Source organism: Ahaetulla prasina, chromosome 17 (genome assembly GCF_028640845.1).
Source record: "Ahaetulla prasina isolate Xishuangbanna chromosome 17, ASM2864084v1, whole genome shotgun sequence".
NCBI lineage: Eukaryota > Metazoa > Chordata > Lepidosauria > Squamata > Colubridae > Ahaetulla > Ahaetulla prasina.
Window position 1 is genome coordinate 5294202 of NC_080555.1, and position 17677 is coordinate 5311878.

At 47.6% G+C, this 17677-nt stretch overlaps 1 protein-coding gene across 1 annotated transcript in view; it reads right to left on the bottom strand.

The window, feature by feature from the left end:
* The window catches only part of PLCB3 (phospholipase C beta 3), a 57275-nt gene that overhangs the window by 21956 nt on the left and 17642 nt on the right, over positions 1–17677 (bottom strand). The window contains exons 5-14 of the mRNA XM_058159943.1: positions 15205–15284; positions 14858–14911; positions 12777–12852; positions 11718–11818; positions 10827–10993; positions 8699–8845; positions 3299–3456; positions 2642–2724; positions 2418–2502; positions 1269–1452 (exon numbers count right to left, since the gene is read on the bottom strand). Coding sequence (XP_058015926.1) covers positions 1269–1452; positions 2418–2502; positions 2642–2724; positions 3299–3456; positions 8699–8845; positions 10827–10993; positions 11718–11818; positions 12777–12852; positions 14858–14911; positions 15205–15284 — 1135 coding nt within the window. The remainder of the gene's footprint in view (positions 1–1268; positions 1453–2417; positions 2503–2641; positions 2725–3298; positions 3457–8698; positions 8846–10826; positions 10994–11717; positions 11819–12776; positions 12853–14857; positions 14912–15204; positions 15285–17677) is intronic.

Sequence of the window (17677 nt, forward strand, 5' to 3'; positions counted from 1 at the left end):
CTTTTTTTACTTTGACACCTCCCTCCCTCCCTCCCTCCCTCCCTCCCTCCCTCCCTTCCCCTTCCTTCCTTTTCTTCTCTCTTTTCCTTTCCTTTCACCCTCCTTCCCTCCAGTTTTTCTTCCCTCCTTCCTTGCTTCCTTTCTCCATTCAGTTTTCCTTCCTTCCTTTCCTTTTTTCCTCTTTCTTTGTCCCATCCCTCCCTCCAATTTTCCTTCCTTCCCCTTTCTTTCTCCCTTCTTTTCTCCCTCCCTCTCCCTTCCATTTTTCCTTTCTTGCTTCCTTTCCCTCCCTTCCTCTCTCCCTCCGTCTATTCCTTCCTTCCTTCCTTCCTTCCTCTCTCCCTCCCTCCCTCCCTCCCTCCCCATCTCTCTCCCTCCCTCTGTCTATTCCTTCCTTCCTTCCTTCCTTCCTTCCTTCCCCTTTCTTCTTTCCTCCCTCCCTCTCCCTTCCATTTTTCCTTTCTTGCTTCCTTTCCCTCCCTTCCTCTCTCCCTCCGTCTATTCCTTCCTTCCTTCCTCTCCCTCCCTCCCTCCCCATCTCTCTCCTCCCTCTGTCTATTCCTTCCTTCCTTCCTTCCTTCCTTCCTTCCTTCCTTCCTTCCTTCCTTCCTTCCTTCCCCTTTCTTCTTTCCTCCCTCCCTCTCCCTTCCATTTTTCCTTTCTTGCTTCCTTTCCCTCCCTTCCTCTCTCCCTCCGTCTATTCCTTCCTTCCTTCCTTCCTTCCTCTCTCCCTCCCTCCCTCCCCATCTCTCTCCCTCCCTCTGTCTATTCCTTCCTTCCTTCCCCTTTTCTTCCTTCCTTTCTTTCTTCCTTCTTCCTTGCTCTCTCCCTCCCTCCGTCTATTCCTTCCTTCCCCTTTCTTTCTTTCTTTCTTTCCTTCCTTCCTTCCTTCCTTCCTCCCTGCCTCTCTCCCTCCCTCTGTCTCTTCCTTCCATCCTTCTTTTCTTGCTTGCTTTGATTTTTCCCTCTTTCCCCTTCCTTCTGCGCGGAGCAAACATTCGGCTTCTTTGCCAGCCGAGATGGGACTTCCCCCACACACACACACACCAAAAGCAGCAAGAATTCAAAGTCGCTTTGGATAGCGAGATGGGCTGCCTGGAGCAGGGGTCTCCAACCTTGGCAACTTTAAGTCTGGCGGACTTCAACTCCCAGAATTCCCCAGCCAGCGAAGCTGGGAGTTGAAGTCCGCCAGGCTTAAAGTTGCCAAGGTTGGAGACCCCTGGCCTAGAGAGTTCATAAAAATAAAGGAAGAATTTTGGGGCACCTACCCAGGGCGGGAGAACCAGGCTCCCCGACCCCAGAAGAGTCACTGTAGGAGCTGGCCGTCTGCTCGAGAACCCGTTTGCGTACGCTGCCTTCCGTCCCCTTGATGTGGGGGCGGCGTTTCTTGTTTTTCACCAGAATGCGCCCCAATAGTTCCTGGGGGCTCGGTAAGGCTATGCCGGGCTGGAGCTGCAGGAAGATGAGGTGGGGGGGGAGACAAATGGCAAAATTAGTAAAGGTGAAGGTTCCCCTCGTACACATGTGCTAGTCGTTCCTGACTCTAGGGGGCTGTGCTCATCTCCGTTTCAAAGCCGAAGAGCCAGCGCTGTCCAAAGACGACTCCGTGGTCATGTGGCTGGCATGACTCAACGCCAAAGGCGCAGGGAACGCTGTGACCTTCCCACCAAAGGTGGTCCCTATTTTTCTACTTGCATTTTTTTACCTGCTTTAGAGCAGCTAGGTTGGCAGAACCTGGGACAAGTCACGGGAGCTCACCCCAGTTCAGCATTCAATCTGAATGCAATTCAGCATTCAATCCGCTGAACTGCCGACCTTTCGATCGACCAGCTCAGTGTCTAACACTCCGAGTCTGATAATGAAGATGAACGGCCTGTCATGCCTCCAGTCCCCGGCCCTGGCCCCATGCCTGGAGAGGATCCTTCAACGCAGCCGTCAGAGCAGGAAGTCAGCCAAGTGGTGCAATTACCTGGACCTGCTCCTTCTGACCCCTCCCTTTCCCAGATGCCAATAGTAGAGACAGCTGAAGACAATTCAGAGTGGGAGAATCCTCGCTTCCGGAGATCTGAGAGGCGACGCCAGCAGAAGGAAGGGTGGGGCAGGCCTGGATAAATGCTGAGTCATGGAGCCACACCCCACAGCCTATATAAAGGACCTGCTTTTGGCATTCCAACCTTGAGTCAAGCAAAGTCTCATCTAGTTTGCTGAAGTCACAACTTGGACTCCTGCCTGCCCTGAGAAACCTCAAAGGAATTTGGCAAAGCTGCAGAGGCTTCGTTGCCACGCTTGATACAGACTTCATTGACCCGGTCGTCGGAGGGGGAGGGGGACACGACATGTATTTTCGTCCAATATTAAGATTCTGATTCGGATCACCTGTCAATAAAAGTCAGCCAAGTCCATTAAGAGCTACTCACTGGATATTTCTCAAAGGGGTCGATCAGAAGAGCATCACCGAAGATGCTTCGACAGTATTCAGCCATCTTAGCCTGCTGTTTTGCTCTAGAAACGGAGGGGAAAAAATGCATGGAAAAGCAGTTTTTGGAAGCAGGCACAGAACCTCCGTAAAAAAAAAGGATACGAGACAGACCGCCGGCTCCCGCCACCAGGATCTGCTCTGTCCGCAAGGAGCTTTACTCACGAATCAACGTGATTCTCAAACGAAAGGATGATCGGGTAGGGCGAGGTCTTGAAGGCGCTTTCCGCGATGGCTTCGATGACCTCCTGCAACAGAGCGAGAGGCGAGCGAAGGGATGAAGCGTTGGGGAGCGAAGGGACCAAAAGACTCGAGCAAAACAATCAAGAGTGGTAGATAAATAGCATGGGGAATTCTGGGAGTTGAAGGTCACCCATTTTAAAGCAAGCTGGTTGGGGGATTCTGGAAATTGAAGTCCACTCATCTTAAAGCATACAGACTGGGGAATTCTGGGACCTGAAGTCCACCCAATTTAAAGAGTCTGGTTGGGGAATTCTGGGAATTGAAGTCCACCCATCTTAAAGCAAGCTGGCTGGCGAATTCTGGGAGTTGAAGTCAACTCATCTTCAAGTTGCCAAGTTTGAGAAACACGGCCATAGAGGTTTATTTCATTTATATTTCATATTTTTTAACCGCCCATCTCCCTCGCTTCCTGCCTTGAGAGGAGGGGTTGGACCAGATGACCTCTCAGGTCCCATCCAACGGCCTGATTCCCAGATTCTAGTCTTAAGAAGAGAGACTGGGTTGAAAAGGTAAAATGGGAAGGGGGGTGGTCTCTTACCCTCCTGGAGGATAAACTACCCAGGGGAGTTGAAAGAGTACCTTGAAAGGGATTTCTGTCGTCATGGTGAATCCGTGGGTGATGAAGGGCTCTTCGTCCGGGGGACGCCCTTTCCAGCAATCAAGTTCGATACAGCGGCACCCGCTTAAGAGCACTTGCCGGTACATTTCCACAGAAGAATTGCCCGTCAGCTGCCCAGCTGGAACGGAAAAAAAAGGAGGAAATGGTAAGGAATGGCCTTGGGAGACAGAAGGAAGAGCAGGCGGCCAGGGGAACGGTTAGATAAGAGACAGCTGAACCCTCAGCTGCGTAACGGATGGAGAAAGAGGTTCAGGACCTTCCCTAGTTTCTCCAGCTGTAAAGGAGATGGCTGGAATGGTATGTGAGAAAGACCTTGAGGGATGGATGAAAAGATGCCAGGTCTCAGATAAGAGATGGCTGAGCCCTCAGCTGCATAATGGGGAGGAGGAGGGGGGAAGAGGAGGAGGAGGAGGTGGGGAAGAAGAGGAGGAGGAAGGAGGAGGAGGAGGAAGGAGGAGAAGGAGAAAGAGAAGGAGGAGAAAGAGAAGCAGGGGAAGGGGAAGGGGAAGGAGAAGGAGGAGGAGGAGGAGGAGAAGGAGATTGTGAGTCATAACAGTCTTAATATTTGTCCTCCTTGTGACCAGCCTGATTTTACCACATTTTATGGTGGCAGTTGTTATTTATTTATTTATTAAATCTATATTGCCGCCTATTCACCCATGGCGATTCAAGGCAGCTTACAGAATATAAAAACCCCATTTAAAAACAGTACAATTAATAAAAAAAGCAAATACATTTTTTTTAATAAATACATTTTGAATAAATGACTGCCACAGTCGTTAAATGAACATGTGGGCCTGATTTTTCTGAAAGCCAAAAGGAAAATCTGCTTTTCAGCCAAAATGACCTGTTTATGTGACCGCCGGACGCTGCAAATGGTCATAACAGAATCAGAGAGTTGAAAGGGACCTTGGAGGTCTTCTAGTCCAACCCTCTGCTCAAGGAGGAGGTCCTATACCATTTTGGACAAATGGTTGTCTAATTTCTTCTTGAGAACTTCCAGTGATGGGGAAGGAAGAAAGGAAGGAAGGAAGGAAGGAAGGAAGGAAGGAAGGAAGGAAGGAAGGAAGGAAGGAAGGAAGGAAGGAAGGAAGGAAAAAAGAATAGCAGAATAACAGAATTGGAAGGGACCTTGAAGGTCTACTAGTCCAGCCCCCACCGCTCAAGGAGGAAAGAAGCCCGGTTGCCAAATGCTTGAAGTTTTGTCATGTGACCCTGGGGACGGCAGGAACGGTTAAAAGTTTGAATCCAGGTTGTAGGTAACCCTGAGGTAGGTCCGTTGTAATTTCCAAGAGTCACTAAACGGATGATCGTAAGTCAAGGACAACCTGTAAGCGATGTTAACACTGCGACTAATTTCCTTCGGACAGGGAAAGGTAACCGCGACAGAGTTGGAAGGGACCTTGGAGGTCATCTAGCCCAACCCCCTGCTCACGCAGGAGATGTATACTAGGGATTCAAACCGCCGAACTACCGGCCTTCCTGATCGACAAGCTCAGCGTCTTAGCCACTGAGCCACCTAGCCAGGAAACCAAGGTCGCTTGGAAAATGAGGACGCTTAGAGAATGTATATTTGTTCTGGTTGCGTTTCTGCAAATATTTCTTCTTCAGAATAACACACATATATATATATATATATAGGTCTTTGGTTGTTCGGGTTTTCTCCCGTGTAAAATTGGAAGTGTCTTGGCGACGTTTCGACGAAGTCTCATTCGACGAAGTCTCATTTGCTCCCAGAAGCACGAAGCTGAAGCCTGAAGATGACGAATGAGACTTTGTCGAAACGTCGCCAAGACACTTCCAATTTTACACGGGAGAAAACCCGAACAACCAAAGACCTATATACAAACACCCGTGAAAACCTCAGAAAACAAATATATATATCTTCATATATATATATATATATATATGAAGATGACGAATGAGACTTTGTCGAAACGTCGCCAAGACACTTCCAATTTTACGCGGGAGAAAACCTGAATAACCAAAGACCTACATATATATATATATATATATTAAAAAAAATAATCTGGAGAGGCTACCTACTGTGCAAGCTTTTCATTCCACAAAACTGAGGCCAGAAAATGCTTTCGTTACATTCCATGCCTCCTCCGGGGACGCTAGGAAATTGCAAGCTATTATCCGAGAGAAAAATTTCTCCATTCTTTGGCGCCAGCTAATTGGGATGACGTCTCCAGAGGCTGCAAGACGGAAGGCAAAGTATTCTCACCTTCAATTATTGAAATTATTCTGCCATTGAGCGGTTTTTCTTCGCCTGCTGGCTCCAGTTTCTACGCCTATGTTTTAAGTGGCTGGAGCCTGATACAACTCTGGTTCTCTAAGCCAAGGGTCTCCAACCGTGGCAAGTTGAAGACCTGTCGACTTCAACTCCCAGAATTCCTCAGCCTAGCTGAGGAATTCTGGGAGTCGAAGTCCAATTTGCCACGGTTGGAGACCCCCCCCTGCTCTAAGCCATAAATGGCGAAGGTTGGGTTCGTGGGCCGCTCTAAGCCAGGTTCAAACCAATCAGTCAGGGTTTGCCGCAATGTTCAAACCATCTCCAGTTAGTTCTGGCCGCTTGTATCTCTTCCCTCTGCTGTTGCAAAAACTCCAATTCCCAGCATCCCTCACCTTGGACAAGTTTGCAAAGGCTGCTGGGAACTGGAGTTCCCAACATCCCTCACCTTGGACAAGTTTGCAAAGGCTGCTGGGAACTGGAGTTCCCAACATCCCTCACCTTTGGACAAGTTTGCAAAGGCTGCTGGGAACTGGAGATCACATAATAATGGAGCACTGTTTCGCAACCCTGCAACTTTTAAGATGGGCGGACTTCAACTCCCAGAATTCTCAGAATGCTGGCTGGGAGCTCTGGGAGTTGAAGTCCACATATCCGAAAGCATGCTGGCTGGGGAATTCTGGGAGTTGAAATCCAGAAATATTAAAGCACACTGGCTGGGGAATTCTGGAAGTTGAAATCCAGAAATATTAAAGCACACTGGCTAGGGAATTCTGGGAGTTGAAATCCAGAAATATTAAAGCACACTGGCTGGGGAATTCTGGGAGTTGAAATCCACAAATATTAAAGCACGCTGGCTGGGGAATTCTGGGAGCTGAAATCCAGAAATATTAAAGCACACTGGCTGGGGAATTCTGGGAGTTGAAATCCAGAAATATTAAAGCACGCTGGCTGGGGAATTCTGGGAGTTGAAATCCAGAAATATTAAAGCACGCTGGCTAGGGAATTCTGGGAATTGAAATCCAGAAATATTAAAGCACACTGGCTAGGGAATTCTGGGAATTGAAATCCAGAAATATTAAAGCACACTGGCTGGGGAATTCTGGAAGCTGAAATCCAGAAATATTAAAGCACACTGGCTGGGGAATTCTGCAAGTTGAAATCCACAAATCTTAAAGCGCGCTAGTTGGGGAATTCTGGGGGCTGTCGTCCACAAATCTTAAAGCACGCTGCCTGAAGACTTCCGAGAGCTGAAATGCATGTCTCTTCACATAGCTAAGGTTGAGAAATGCTGACTTAAAAGCAAAAAGGGCCGGGATAGCTCAGGCCGTTAAGAAGCCTGTTATTAGAACACAGCAGCCTGCAATTACTGCAGGTTCAAGCCCGGCCCGAGGTTGACTCAGCCTTCCATCCTTTATAAGGTAGGTAAAATGAGGACCCAGATTGTTGGGGGGGGCAATAAGTTGACTTTGTAAAAAAATATACAAATAGAATGAGACTATTGCCTTATACACTGTAAGCCGCCCTGAGTCTTCGGAGAAGGGCGGGATATAAATATTAAAAAAAAAAAAAAAGTTCCCCATCTCTGTGGCAAAGGGCGAAAAAACAAATTGTACCGATAGATAAAGGACAGGGTGGAGTTTCCCCTGCCTGGTGTTAATTGGTGGAATGTCAATAAAACGTTCAATGCAAGCCATAAAAAATGAGTCATTAAATTTTTCTCTCTCAGCCACAACTCAGTTTAATGCTCTAACCTCCAAAGGTTTCTGCAAATCGCCTTGAATTAAAAGAACTCACTAGCAGTATCATTTAACTTGGGGTTGTCCCCATTTTGTGGCACCACAAAACAACCGTCTAAAAACACTCAATGAGTTTAAGATAGGTGGACTTCAACTCCCAGAATTCTCACCGTCATTGTACCAGATAGGGAATTCTGGGAGTTGACGCCCACAGTTGATGTCAGAGAGTGGCCAGGGTTGAGGAACAGGGTTGCTTTCTGTTATGTGAACTGCAGTTCCCAGCAGTCTTTGCACACGTGGCTGAGTATGGGGGGGGTGGGGGGGGATGCTGGGAGTTGAAGTCACCTGTCTTCCAAGTTGCCAGGGCTGAGAGAAACACCGCTCTATGGTATGGAAACTGCAATTCCCAGCAGCCTTTGCAAACTTTGCCAAATTTGAAGGATGCTGGGAGTTGAAGTCCATACAGCTTAAAATTGCCACGGTTGAGAAACTCTGTAGTAAACCGATAGATAGATAGAAATAGATAGATACTGTGTTTCCCCGAAAATAAGATCCTGTCTTATATTTTTTGAATATAAGGTCTGATTATTTTGGGGCGCGTGGAGCAAGATGGGGCTCCTCTTGCCGTCTTACCTGATTTCCAGCTCTGTGTTTAAATATTTTCGGGGGGAGGCTTATTTTAGCACACGCGCTCAAAAGCCCAACTGGGCTTTTTATCAGATGTCTTATTTTCAGGGAAACAGGATAGATAGATAGATAGATAGATAGATAGATAGATAGATAGATAGATAGATAGATAGATAGATAGATAGATAGATAGATAGATAGATAGATAGATAGATAGATAGATAGATGGATAGGTGATAGATTGATATAGATAGATAGATGTATAAAGATATATAGAAATAGAGATAGTATCAAGATAGATAGGTCGCAGAGGTGGGTTTCAGCAGGTTCTGACCAGTTCTGGAGAACTGGTAGCGGAAATTTTGAGTAGTTCAGAGAACCGGTTGTAAAAATTCTGACCGTCCCCGTCCCCATCTATTCTCTGCCTCCCAACTCCCAGCTGATCGGGAGGAAATGGGGATTTTGCAGTAACTTCCCCCTGGATTGGGGAGGGAATGGAGATTTTACAGTATCCTTCCCCTGCCACGCCCACCGAGCCATGCCCACCGAGCCATGCCACGCCCACCAAGCCACACCCACAGAACTGGTAGTAAAAAAAATTTGAAACCCAACACTGATAGATAAAGATAGAGATAGATATAATATAAAGATAAAGAGAGAGAGAGAGAGAGAGAGAGAGAGGCCTATACAGCTGCCCAGCCCAGTATCTATAATATACATTATATATATATAATTATAATTATACATATATAATATACCTGTGAGGTAGGTATTATGGGAAGAATTAATGAAGTAGCTGCTCAGCGGATGCGTCATGTCGTCACTCAGATCCAGCTTTTCGGGGGGCACAACGGTGTTCTCTTCACCCCCCAAGTAGCGCCCAAAACCCTCCAAGGACATCTGATCTGGGAAAGGAAGAGAAAAAGACCTTAAGAATCGAGACAGACCAGAACTCCCTTGGCCCAAAGCCGTTAGAAACTCCCAAGAATTTCAAATAACAAGGTAATCGATTGAAAAGCACGAGGAAGGAAGCAGAAAGAAAATTTCAACCGCAATTTTCAAGAGCCTGCCCTGTTGTTTTTACTACCTCGACTCGCGACAGTTCATTTAGTGACGGTTCGAAGTTACAAGGGCACTGAAAAAGCGACTTACGACTGTTGTTCACACCTACGACCGTTGCAGCATCCCCATGGAGACGCCATTGATATTTGGATGCTGGGCACTGACTCATACTTATGATGGTTGCAGGAGGTCATGGGATCCCCCCTTTTGCGACCTTCTGGCAAGCGAAGTCAATGGGGGAGCCAGATTCACGTAACAACCGTGTGACTCATTTAACGACTGCGGCGATTTGCTTAACAACTGTGGCAGGAAAAGTCGTAAAAACGGGGCAAAACTCACTTAACAAATAAAATTCTGGGCTCCATCGTGGTCGTAAGTCGAGGACCACCTGTGTGATTGATATTATTATTTCCTGCCTCGTTTTGTTCGGCTCAGGCCAGCCTATAGATTTGAGGTTTGCCTCTGTCACAACAACCCTGCAAGGTGGGTCGGACTGTGCTTAGGGTCTGTGAGAATGACTTTGGGGGATCAAAGGGGGATCTGCAGACAGGATGATGGGCATGGGAATGATTTCGCAGCCCACCAAAGAGGAGGAACCGTGCTAAACGCTTCAGAAGGAACCCTCCCTAGTTTTCCGGAGAGTTAAAAGAAAGAAACATTTCCAAATATTTTGCAAAATTCTCTTAACGGAACCTTGACAATAAGCATAGAGCTAATTCTCCTGTGTGTTTTTCTTCTTCTGGACTACCTCGCAGGGTTAACAGATTGAGAGAGAACTGCTGGCCCGAAGTCACCCAGCCGGTTTCTGGGTTTAAAGGAAGACTCGAACTCACTTCCTCCTGCTTTTGAATCCAGCACCCTAAACTGCCACACGAATAGATCCAAATGGTTTTGTGCTTGGCTTTTCTTCTTTCTTTTCTATCTACAATTTGGTTCCGCGGAGGTCTTGGGGACTGTGCGAGAATCCTTAAGGGTTTGGTAAAGAAGGACGGTGTCAAGTTCAGGAGATGCTCGAGGCCCTGTCTCCCATCCCTATTGAGGGCTCTACCTCCTAGCTCGCCTGTTGGACATCACCCCCCCCCCCAGCAGCCGAATCAGAAGAGGAGGAGGCGGCGTGGGAGTCAAGGTCAGCATCCAGGCAACCTGAGAGCTCCGAAAGGGAAGAGGGAATGGAGCTGGCAGAGAAAGAGAGACAGCAGCGGAGCCTGGGCTGTCCATCAGCCCTCAGCTGGAGAGTCGACAGCCCCCAGGTCTGGAGGTGGCTGATGAGGAAGAGGAGGAACAGCTGGGTCCAGAGCCTGACACACGGATGTGCAGAAGGCAGAGAATAGAATAGAATAGATTTTTTTTTTATTGGCCAAGTGTGATTGGACACACAAGGAATTTGTCTTTGGTGCATACGCTCTCAGTGTACATAAAAGAAAAGATACCTTCATCAAGGTACAACACTTAATGATAGTCATAGGGTATGACTAAGCAATCAGGAAACCATATCAATATAAATCGTAGGGATACAAGCAACAAAGTTATAGTCGTACAGTCATAAGTGAAAGAGGAGAGAAGAGCAATGGAAATCTAGGGGCTGGTCTTCGGGACGGAAGAGCCACCGCTGCTAGCGAAGCCCCACCCTAGCTCTGGGGATAAAAGGCAGAGGGCGGAGATGAATAGGTGTCACAGACAACTATTCATCTCCCCTGCCGGACGGACTTGTTAGCTTGCGGTGAGAGAGAAATTTTTTGCCGGGGGGCTGCCGGCGCTCCTAATTAAAGGAATCTTTGAGATTCGGTCGTCTCTGGGGAAGTGGGTCAAAACAGAGCATCTTACCCCTTTGCTCGAACTGCTGGTTGGATTCGTACTTGGCGATCAGTTGGCGCACTTGTGCCCGCGTCAGAGGAGGGTACAAGACCTCGTTCAGACGGGGATCTCGCTGCTTCTGGTTGATAAATTCCATCAGCTGGTCGAGGCTGAGATACGGCTTCCCCTTGGCTCCACTGATTGACAGAAAAAAAGAACAGAACACACAAAAAAAAATGGAGTCGGATACTGGTAGTCCTTGACTTACGACCGGTGGTCAGGCGGTCGCCAAAGGAGATTACACTACCGTCATAAATATGAGTCAATTGTCAAAGCATCCAAATATTAAATCATCTCTCCATGCAACGGTCGCTAAGTGTGAAAAAAGGCCCCAAGTCAAATTTTTTCAGCGCCGTTGTAACTTTCAACGGTCACAAAGCGAACCGCTGTAAGTCGAGGACTATCTGTACTGTGTCCGGCATCCAAGGGGGAGGGGGAATCGGGCTATAAAACCTACAGACGACACTTAGTCCTCAACTTACGACCACAACTGACCCCCTCCCCCCCCCAACACTTCCGCTGTTAAGCAAGACAGTTAAATGGGTTTTGCCCTGTTTTATGACCTTTCATCCCACAGTTGTTAAGGGAAATTCCCCCGGGCGAAAACACCGTGTAGAGAGGAGTGGGTTCGCTTAATGGCAGAGGAGATTCGCTTAACAACCGCTGAAGAGGGGGAGGGGAGGTCATAAAATTGGGTTGGTTGTAATGGGGGGGGGGAGCAATTTATGATCCCCGAGACTTACGACCGTAACGGAAAAGCAACATTACGGTCGCAAGTCGAGGTGTACTGATATACCGCGCCTCAGTTTCTGCATCGTAACGGCTTCACATCCGCGAAGAGAGGGTCCTGTTCTCACTCACATCTCCAGCAAGATTTTGTCGATGTCGGGACGAAGGCAGAGCTTGTTGAGGAAACGCTCGAAGATCTCCAGGGTGAATTCTTCGGGTTTGATCGACTCGCTCTGGGGGGGGGGAGGAAAACCGACAGGATGGCAGAGAAATGTGAATTATTTCTTGAAGTTCTAGGGAGGCTGGACGGAGGGACGTAAAGGGAGGCTGTGGGGGATGTGGGGGGAAGTTGGAGAACCAAAATGGAGATTGAGAGATTTAGGAATCGGTCTAGATTGGCTTTCTCAACCTTAGCGAGTTTTGAGATGTGTGGACTTCGACTCCCAGAATCCCCCAGGCAGCCAGGCTTTGTTCTTTCCTCCTATTCCTCCTCTCCTTCCTCCTCTTCCTCTCTCCTCTTCTTTATTCTTTCCTCCTCCTCCTCCTCTTGCCTTCTCCTCTCCTCTCCGTCCTTCTCCTTTCTCGTCCTCCTCTCCTTCCTCCTTCCCCTTCCTCCTCTTCTTTATTCTTTTCTCCTTTTCCTCTCTCCATCCTCCTCCTCCTTTGTTCTTTCCTCCTCTTTCCTCCTCCTCTCCTCTCCTTCCTTCTATTCCTCTCCTTCCTCCTTCCTCCTCTTCTTTATTCTTTCCTCCTTTTCCTCCTCCTTTTCCTCCTCTTCCTCTCTCCTTCCATCTCCTCCTTTTCTTTGTTATTTCCTCCGCCGCCACCCTCCTCCCCCTTTCCTTCTCCTCTCCTCTCTTTCCTCCTCCTCTTTCTCATCCTCCTTTCTTTCCTCCTTTCCTCCTTCTCCTCCTCTTCCTCTCTCCTCCCTCCTTCTCCTCCTCTTCTTTGTTCTTTCCTCCTCCTCCCCCTCCTTCCTCCTCCTCCTCTCTCTTTCCTTCTCCGTCTCTCCTCCCTCCTTCTCATCCTCTTCTTTGTTCTTTCCTGCTTCTCCTCTTTCCTCCTCTTCCTCCTCCTCTTCAAGTAAGTAGACTTAAGGATCCTGGCAAACTCAAAGGTTTGGGGAAGAGATTTCCAGCGACCCGCTCTGGCCCCCCATCCGTCTTCCTCCCCCCCCCCTCAGGAACATACCCTGTTGAAATTCAGGCTGCAGGATTCCAGGGCTGTCTCTACTCGCTTCTTGTCAGCCGAGAACATTTTGAGAATACTGCAAAGGAGGAAACAAAACCCCAAGGTCTAGGGTCTCCTGCTTTGAGCAGGGGGATTGGACTAGAAGACCTCCCCGGGTCCCTTCCCACTCTTTTATTCTAGAACCTTCTGGATAGGCTAAAACAGGGGTGAAATGCTCCCGGTTCGGACCGGTTCGCCCGATCCGGTAGCCATGGCGGCGGGTGGTTCGGAGAACCGTTAGCAAAAATCCCTGCCCCCTCCCACCGCCCCAGCTGAGCCGTGCGATCATCAGAGGTGTTGTTGTTTTTTTACTTTTAAAAGCATTTGAAAAATGCTTTTAAAAGTTAAAAAAAAAGCCTCTGACGATCACGCAGCTCAGCTGGGATCGTCAGAGGAGCTTTTTAAAAGCATTTTTTCTACAACCTCTTCGGCCAAAGACGTTGTAGAAAAAAAATGCTTTTAAAAGGCTCCTCTGACGATCCAAGCTGAGTTGCCTGATCGTCAGAGGCTATTTTTTTCTTTTAAAGGCAAAAAAAAAAATGCTTTTAAAGCCTCTGACGATCAGGCAATTCAGCTGGGATCGTCAGAGGAGCCTTTTAAAAGCATTTTTTCCTACAACCTCTTCGGCCGAAAAGGTTGCAGAAAAAAATGCTTTTAAAAGTAAAAAAAAAAAAAAAGTTGGCCGCACCCAGCCAGTCACATTACCCCCCCCTCCCACCAAGCCACGCCCACAGAACCGGTAGTAACAAATTTTACATTTCCCCATTAGGCTAAAATTATTCATCGCCACCCATGCCAAGTTAGAAAGGGGAAAGCCGCTGGGAACCAAACCCGCCTGGGAATTTATCTCTCCCAAACAGAGCAAAGAGGAGGAGGTTACGTCAATGGAACTGCGATGTGGAGATTGTTCCCTGCGGGCGCACAACTTTTGTGTGCTTCGGACAATAGTCTGGCGGGCGAGCTCTCGTTTCTTTCCCAGGCCGGCCTGAATTTCCCAGGCCGCAAGCAGACGCCAACGGCAAAATGGGTGCTAAGCAATGCCTTGGCTCCTGCCCAGCCTTTGGGAAAGAAAGCGGAGCGGGGGCATTCGCACCCAGCCAGCCAACTTCCCCAGCAATCCAGAGCAGCCCGGACACAACTCAAACTTTGTAAAAAGCAGGAGACAAAGGATCTACGTTTCCAGCCTTTAAAAAACAACAAAAGAAACTTAAGTTTTATAAGAGCCACGGTGGTGCAGTGGTTAGAAGGCAGGATTGCAAGCTAACTCACTGCCCACTGCCAGCAGTTCGATTCTGAGTGGCTCAAGGTTGACTCAGCCTTCCGTCCTTCCGAAGTGGGTAAAATGAGGACCCGGATGTTTGGGGGGGCGATAGGCTGACTCTGTAAACCGCTTAGAGAGGGGCTGGAAAAGCACTGTGAAGCGGTATATAAGTGCTCTTCCTTCCTTCTTTCCTTCCTTCCTTCCTTCCTCCCTCCCTCCCTCCCTTCCCTTCCTCTCTCCCTTTTCCTTTCCTTTCCCTCCTTCATCCATTTACTTTTCCTTTCTATTTTATCTTCCTTTCCTTCCCTTTTGTCTTCTCTTCCCTCCCCTCCCCTTCTGTCTTTCTTTCCTTTCCTTTCCTCGATCTTCCTTTCCTCTCTTCTATCTTCCTTTCCTTTAAGTGTTGTACCTTATGATTCTTGATGAACGTATCTTTTCTTTTATATACACTGAGAGCGTATGCACCAAAGACAAATTCCTTGTGTGTCCAATCACATTTGGCCAATAAATTCTATTCTATTCTATTCTATTCTATTCTATTCTATTCTATTCTATTCTATTCTATTCTATTCTATTCTATTCCATTCTATTCCCTTCCTCCCCTTTGCCTTCCCTTCCTTTCTTCTATCTTCCTTCCCTTCCCTTTCCCACAAGAGTGCAGAATTCAAGACATCCGTCCCGTCCCCCCCGCCATTCCCCCCACTCCCGTCCTACAGAACCAAAATGAAAGATGCGGACCACCAACCCAAAAGGAACCTGGCAAGGGAAACCATGACCTTACCTCTTGACCGGGATCCTCCCATCCTGATTCACCTGGAGCTTCAGCCGGGTGTAGCTGCAAGCGCACAATTGGGACAAGTCAGTTCGGCGGAGCAGGAAGGAAAAAGGTGGCGGCGCTGCTTATCACGGTCAAAGAGATAAGCTGAAAAGGGGCCTTTTCGCCCCCCACCCCACCCTCCAGATCGACATATGATTCAATGCTTCCCGTTTCAAAGGCCGGCGTGAGTCGGTGCAGCTTGCAAATGCAAGCCAGGTCAACTGGTGCTTTTGGGCAAATTAGCAAAAAAAACCCAAAAAAACCCAACCCATTTTTTTATCCAAATCGTTCCCGGGAAAAAACCCACTTACACTTTTTGCAAAAAAGTATTTCGAGACGCGTTTTGCGCGAGGACGTTGGTGGCCAGCTTGAAGACTTCCTCGGCCCAAATCTGGAAACAGAAGGAGGAAGGGGGAATAATAATAAAAAAAACACTATACAGGTAGTCCTCGAATTACGACGGTGGCTTTAGCGACCGTTCAAAGCTGTCACGGCGCTGGAAAAAGTGACTAACCGTTACGCGACAGTTGGAATCCGGAAATATATGTTATGTGTTTTGTGTTTGTTATAAATATATATATATATATATATATATTTGAAGTGACTTAGGACCGTTTTTTCAGGCTTATAACCACCACAGCATCCCTAGGGTCACCTGATCAAAATTCAGATGCTTGGCCACTGTCTCATACTTATGACGGGTGCAGCGTCCCCAAGGATCACGTGATTCCCCCTTTTGACAAGCCAAGTCACCGGGAAAGAGAGATTCACTTAACAACCGGGTTATCAACTTAACCGATGCCATGATACACTTAACAACTGTTCTTCCAAATATTCTGTTTTCACCGAGTTGTTCCTCAAAACAATGCAACGAAATGCACCAGCTCGCTTTGGAAGAAGCGCCACCTCCCCCAAACGGAATAAAAGTCGCTGCCTTCCTAGATTTCAGCCGGTTTTTTTAAAACATTTAAGTCTGATTTGATTTGGAGAGCGAGCAGATGCCATTCAAGGATGTCGCGAAGGCAAAAACAGCGCATTTTTCGCCCATGGGCGGATCTGTTTTTAAGCAAAAACAGCTTTCAAAAAAAGACAGCAAACAGCCCACAGGATTGAGCAAACCTTGGACTTCTCTGCAAATCTGAAATATTGATTCTGGCTATTTTAACCCCACCCCACCCCCAGCCCCGTGGGGTAAAAAAAGCAAAAACCCTATTTACTGATTCAATTAAAGTGCGGTTTAAAACACTTTCTTTTTATGGTTATGGCTTTTTGGCATTTCGGGGCCCGGATGTTTGCATGGAGATGGGTTTTAGTTGATGAGGTTTTTTTTAAAAAGCATGTTTTAAAAGTTTTTTATTTAAGATGCGTTCCAAAACAAATAAATAAATACATTACTTCGGAAGAGACGGCGTGAAAGACACAACGGTCGCAGCCGTCGTGATTCATGCCAATGGGAACATGGGCCATTAGCAGGGGTGGACCGCTAGGGGTTCGGGAGAGTTCAAAGAACCCCCAAATCCCTCTCCTGGCTGGCCCCTCCCCTCCCAGGAGTCCCCACGTGGCCCGTTTTGGATGCGGGTAAGAGCAGGGCGCGCACAGAGGCTCGGGGAGGGTGGGAAAATGGGCCTACTGGAAGTTTGGAAAGGCCGGAAACGGGCCCATTTACAGTCTCCGGAGCCTGGGGAGGGCAAAAATACCCCCCCCCCCGATGCAGGAGGCTGACTAGGCCACGCCCACCGTGGCCACGCCCACCCAGCAACCGGGCAACCTTGCTAAAATTTTTGAAGCCCACTCCTGGCCATTTAGCCAACTTGCAACTCCCTGCAGTTTATTTAGCTTAATTACCAATCCACAACTAAAAAAGGACCAATTGCCAAAAAAGGAAATCTGGAAGCAACACAATTCTCTCTGAACAATTTATACAACATGGAAACATATTTGGGGTCTTGGGCTCCCTGAGGGCATCAAGTCCCTGCATGTAAAAAAGTTAAGCTTCCCAGGGAGAAAGGATTCAGGCTAATTTCTGCCTTGAGAAGTTAGCTATCAGTCATGACATTTTTCATAAGCAACAGGAAGCTGTCATATTCACTATACAGGTAGTCCTCGCTAAAAGTCCATTTAGCGACCGTTCAAAGTCACAAGGTGGAAAAAAAGTAACCTACGGCCATTGTTCGCACTTATGACCGTTCCAGCATCCCCATGGTCACCCGATCAACAAGTCAGATGCACGGCAATTGGTTCGTATTTATGACGCTTGCAATGTCCCGGGGTCATGCGATCCTCTTTGTACGACCTTCTGATGAGCAAATTCAACGGTGGGGGGGGGGAGAGAAGCCAGATTCGCTTAACAACCGTGTTACTAACTTAAAAGCTGCAGGGATTCACTTAGCAACGGTGGCAAGAAAGGTCATAAAAGGGGGCAAAATTCACTTCAGAAATGTCTCGCTTAGCAACATACACTTTGGATCAATTGTGGTTGTATGTTGAGGACTACCTGTATATCTATATCTATAGATATAGATGTAGGTCTTTGGTTATTCGGGTTTTCTCCCGCGTAAAATTGGAAGTGTCTTGGCGACGTTTCGACGAAGTCTCATTCGTCATCTTCAGGCTTCAGCTTCGTGCTTCTGGGAGCAACGTCGCCAAGACACTTCCAATTTTACGCGGGAGAAAACCCGAATAACCAAAGACCTACATACAAACACCCGCGAAAACCTCAGAAAACAAATAGATATAGATATAGATATATATGTATGTATGTATGTATATCAGGTGTGAAATGCT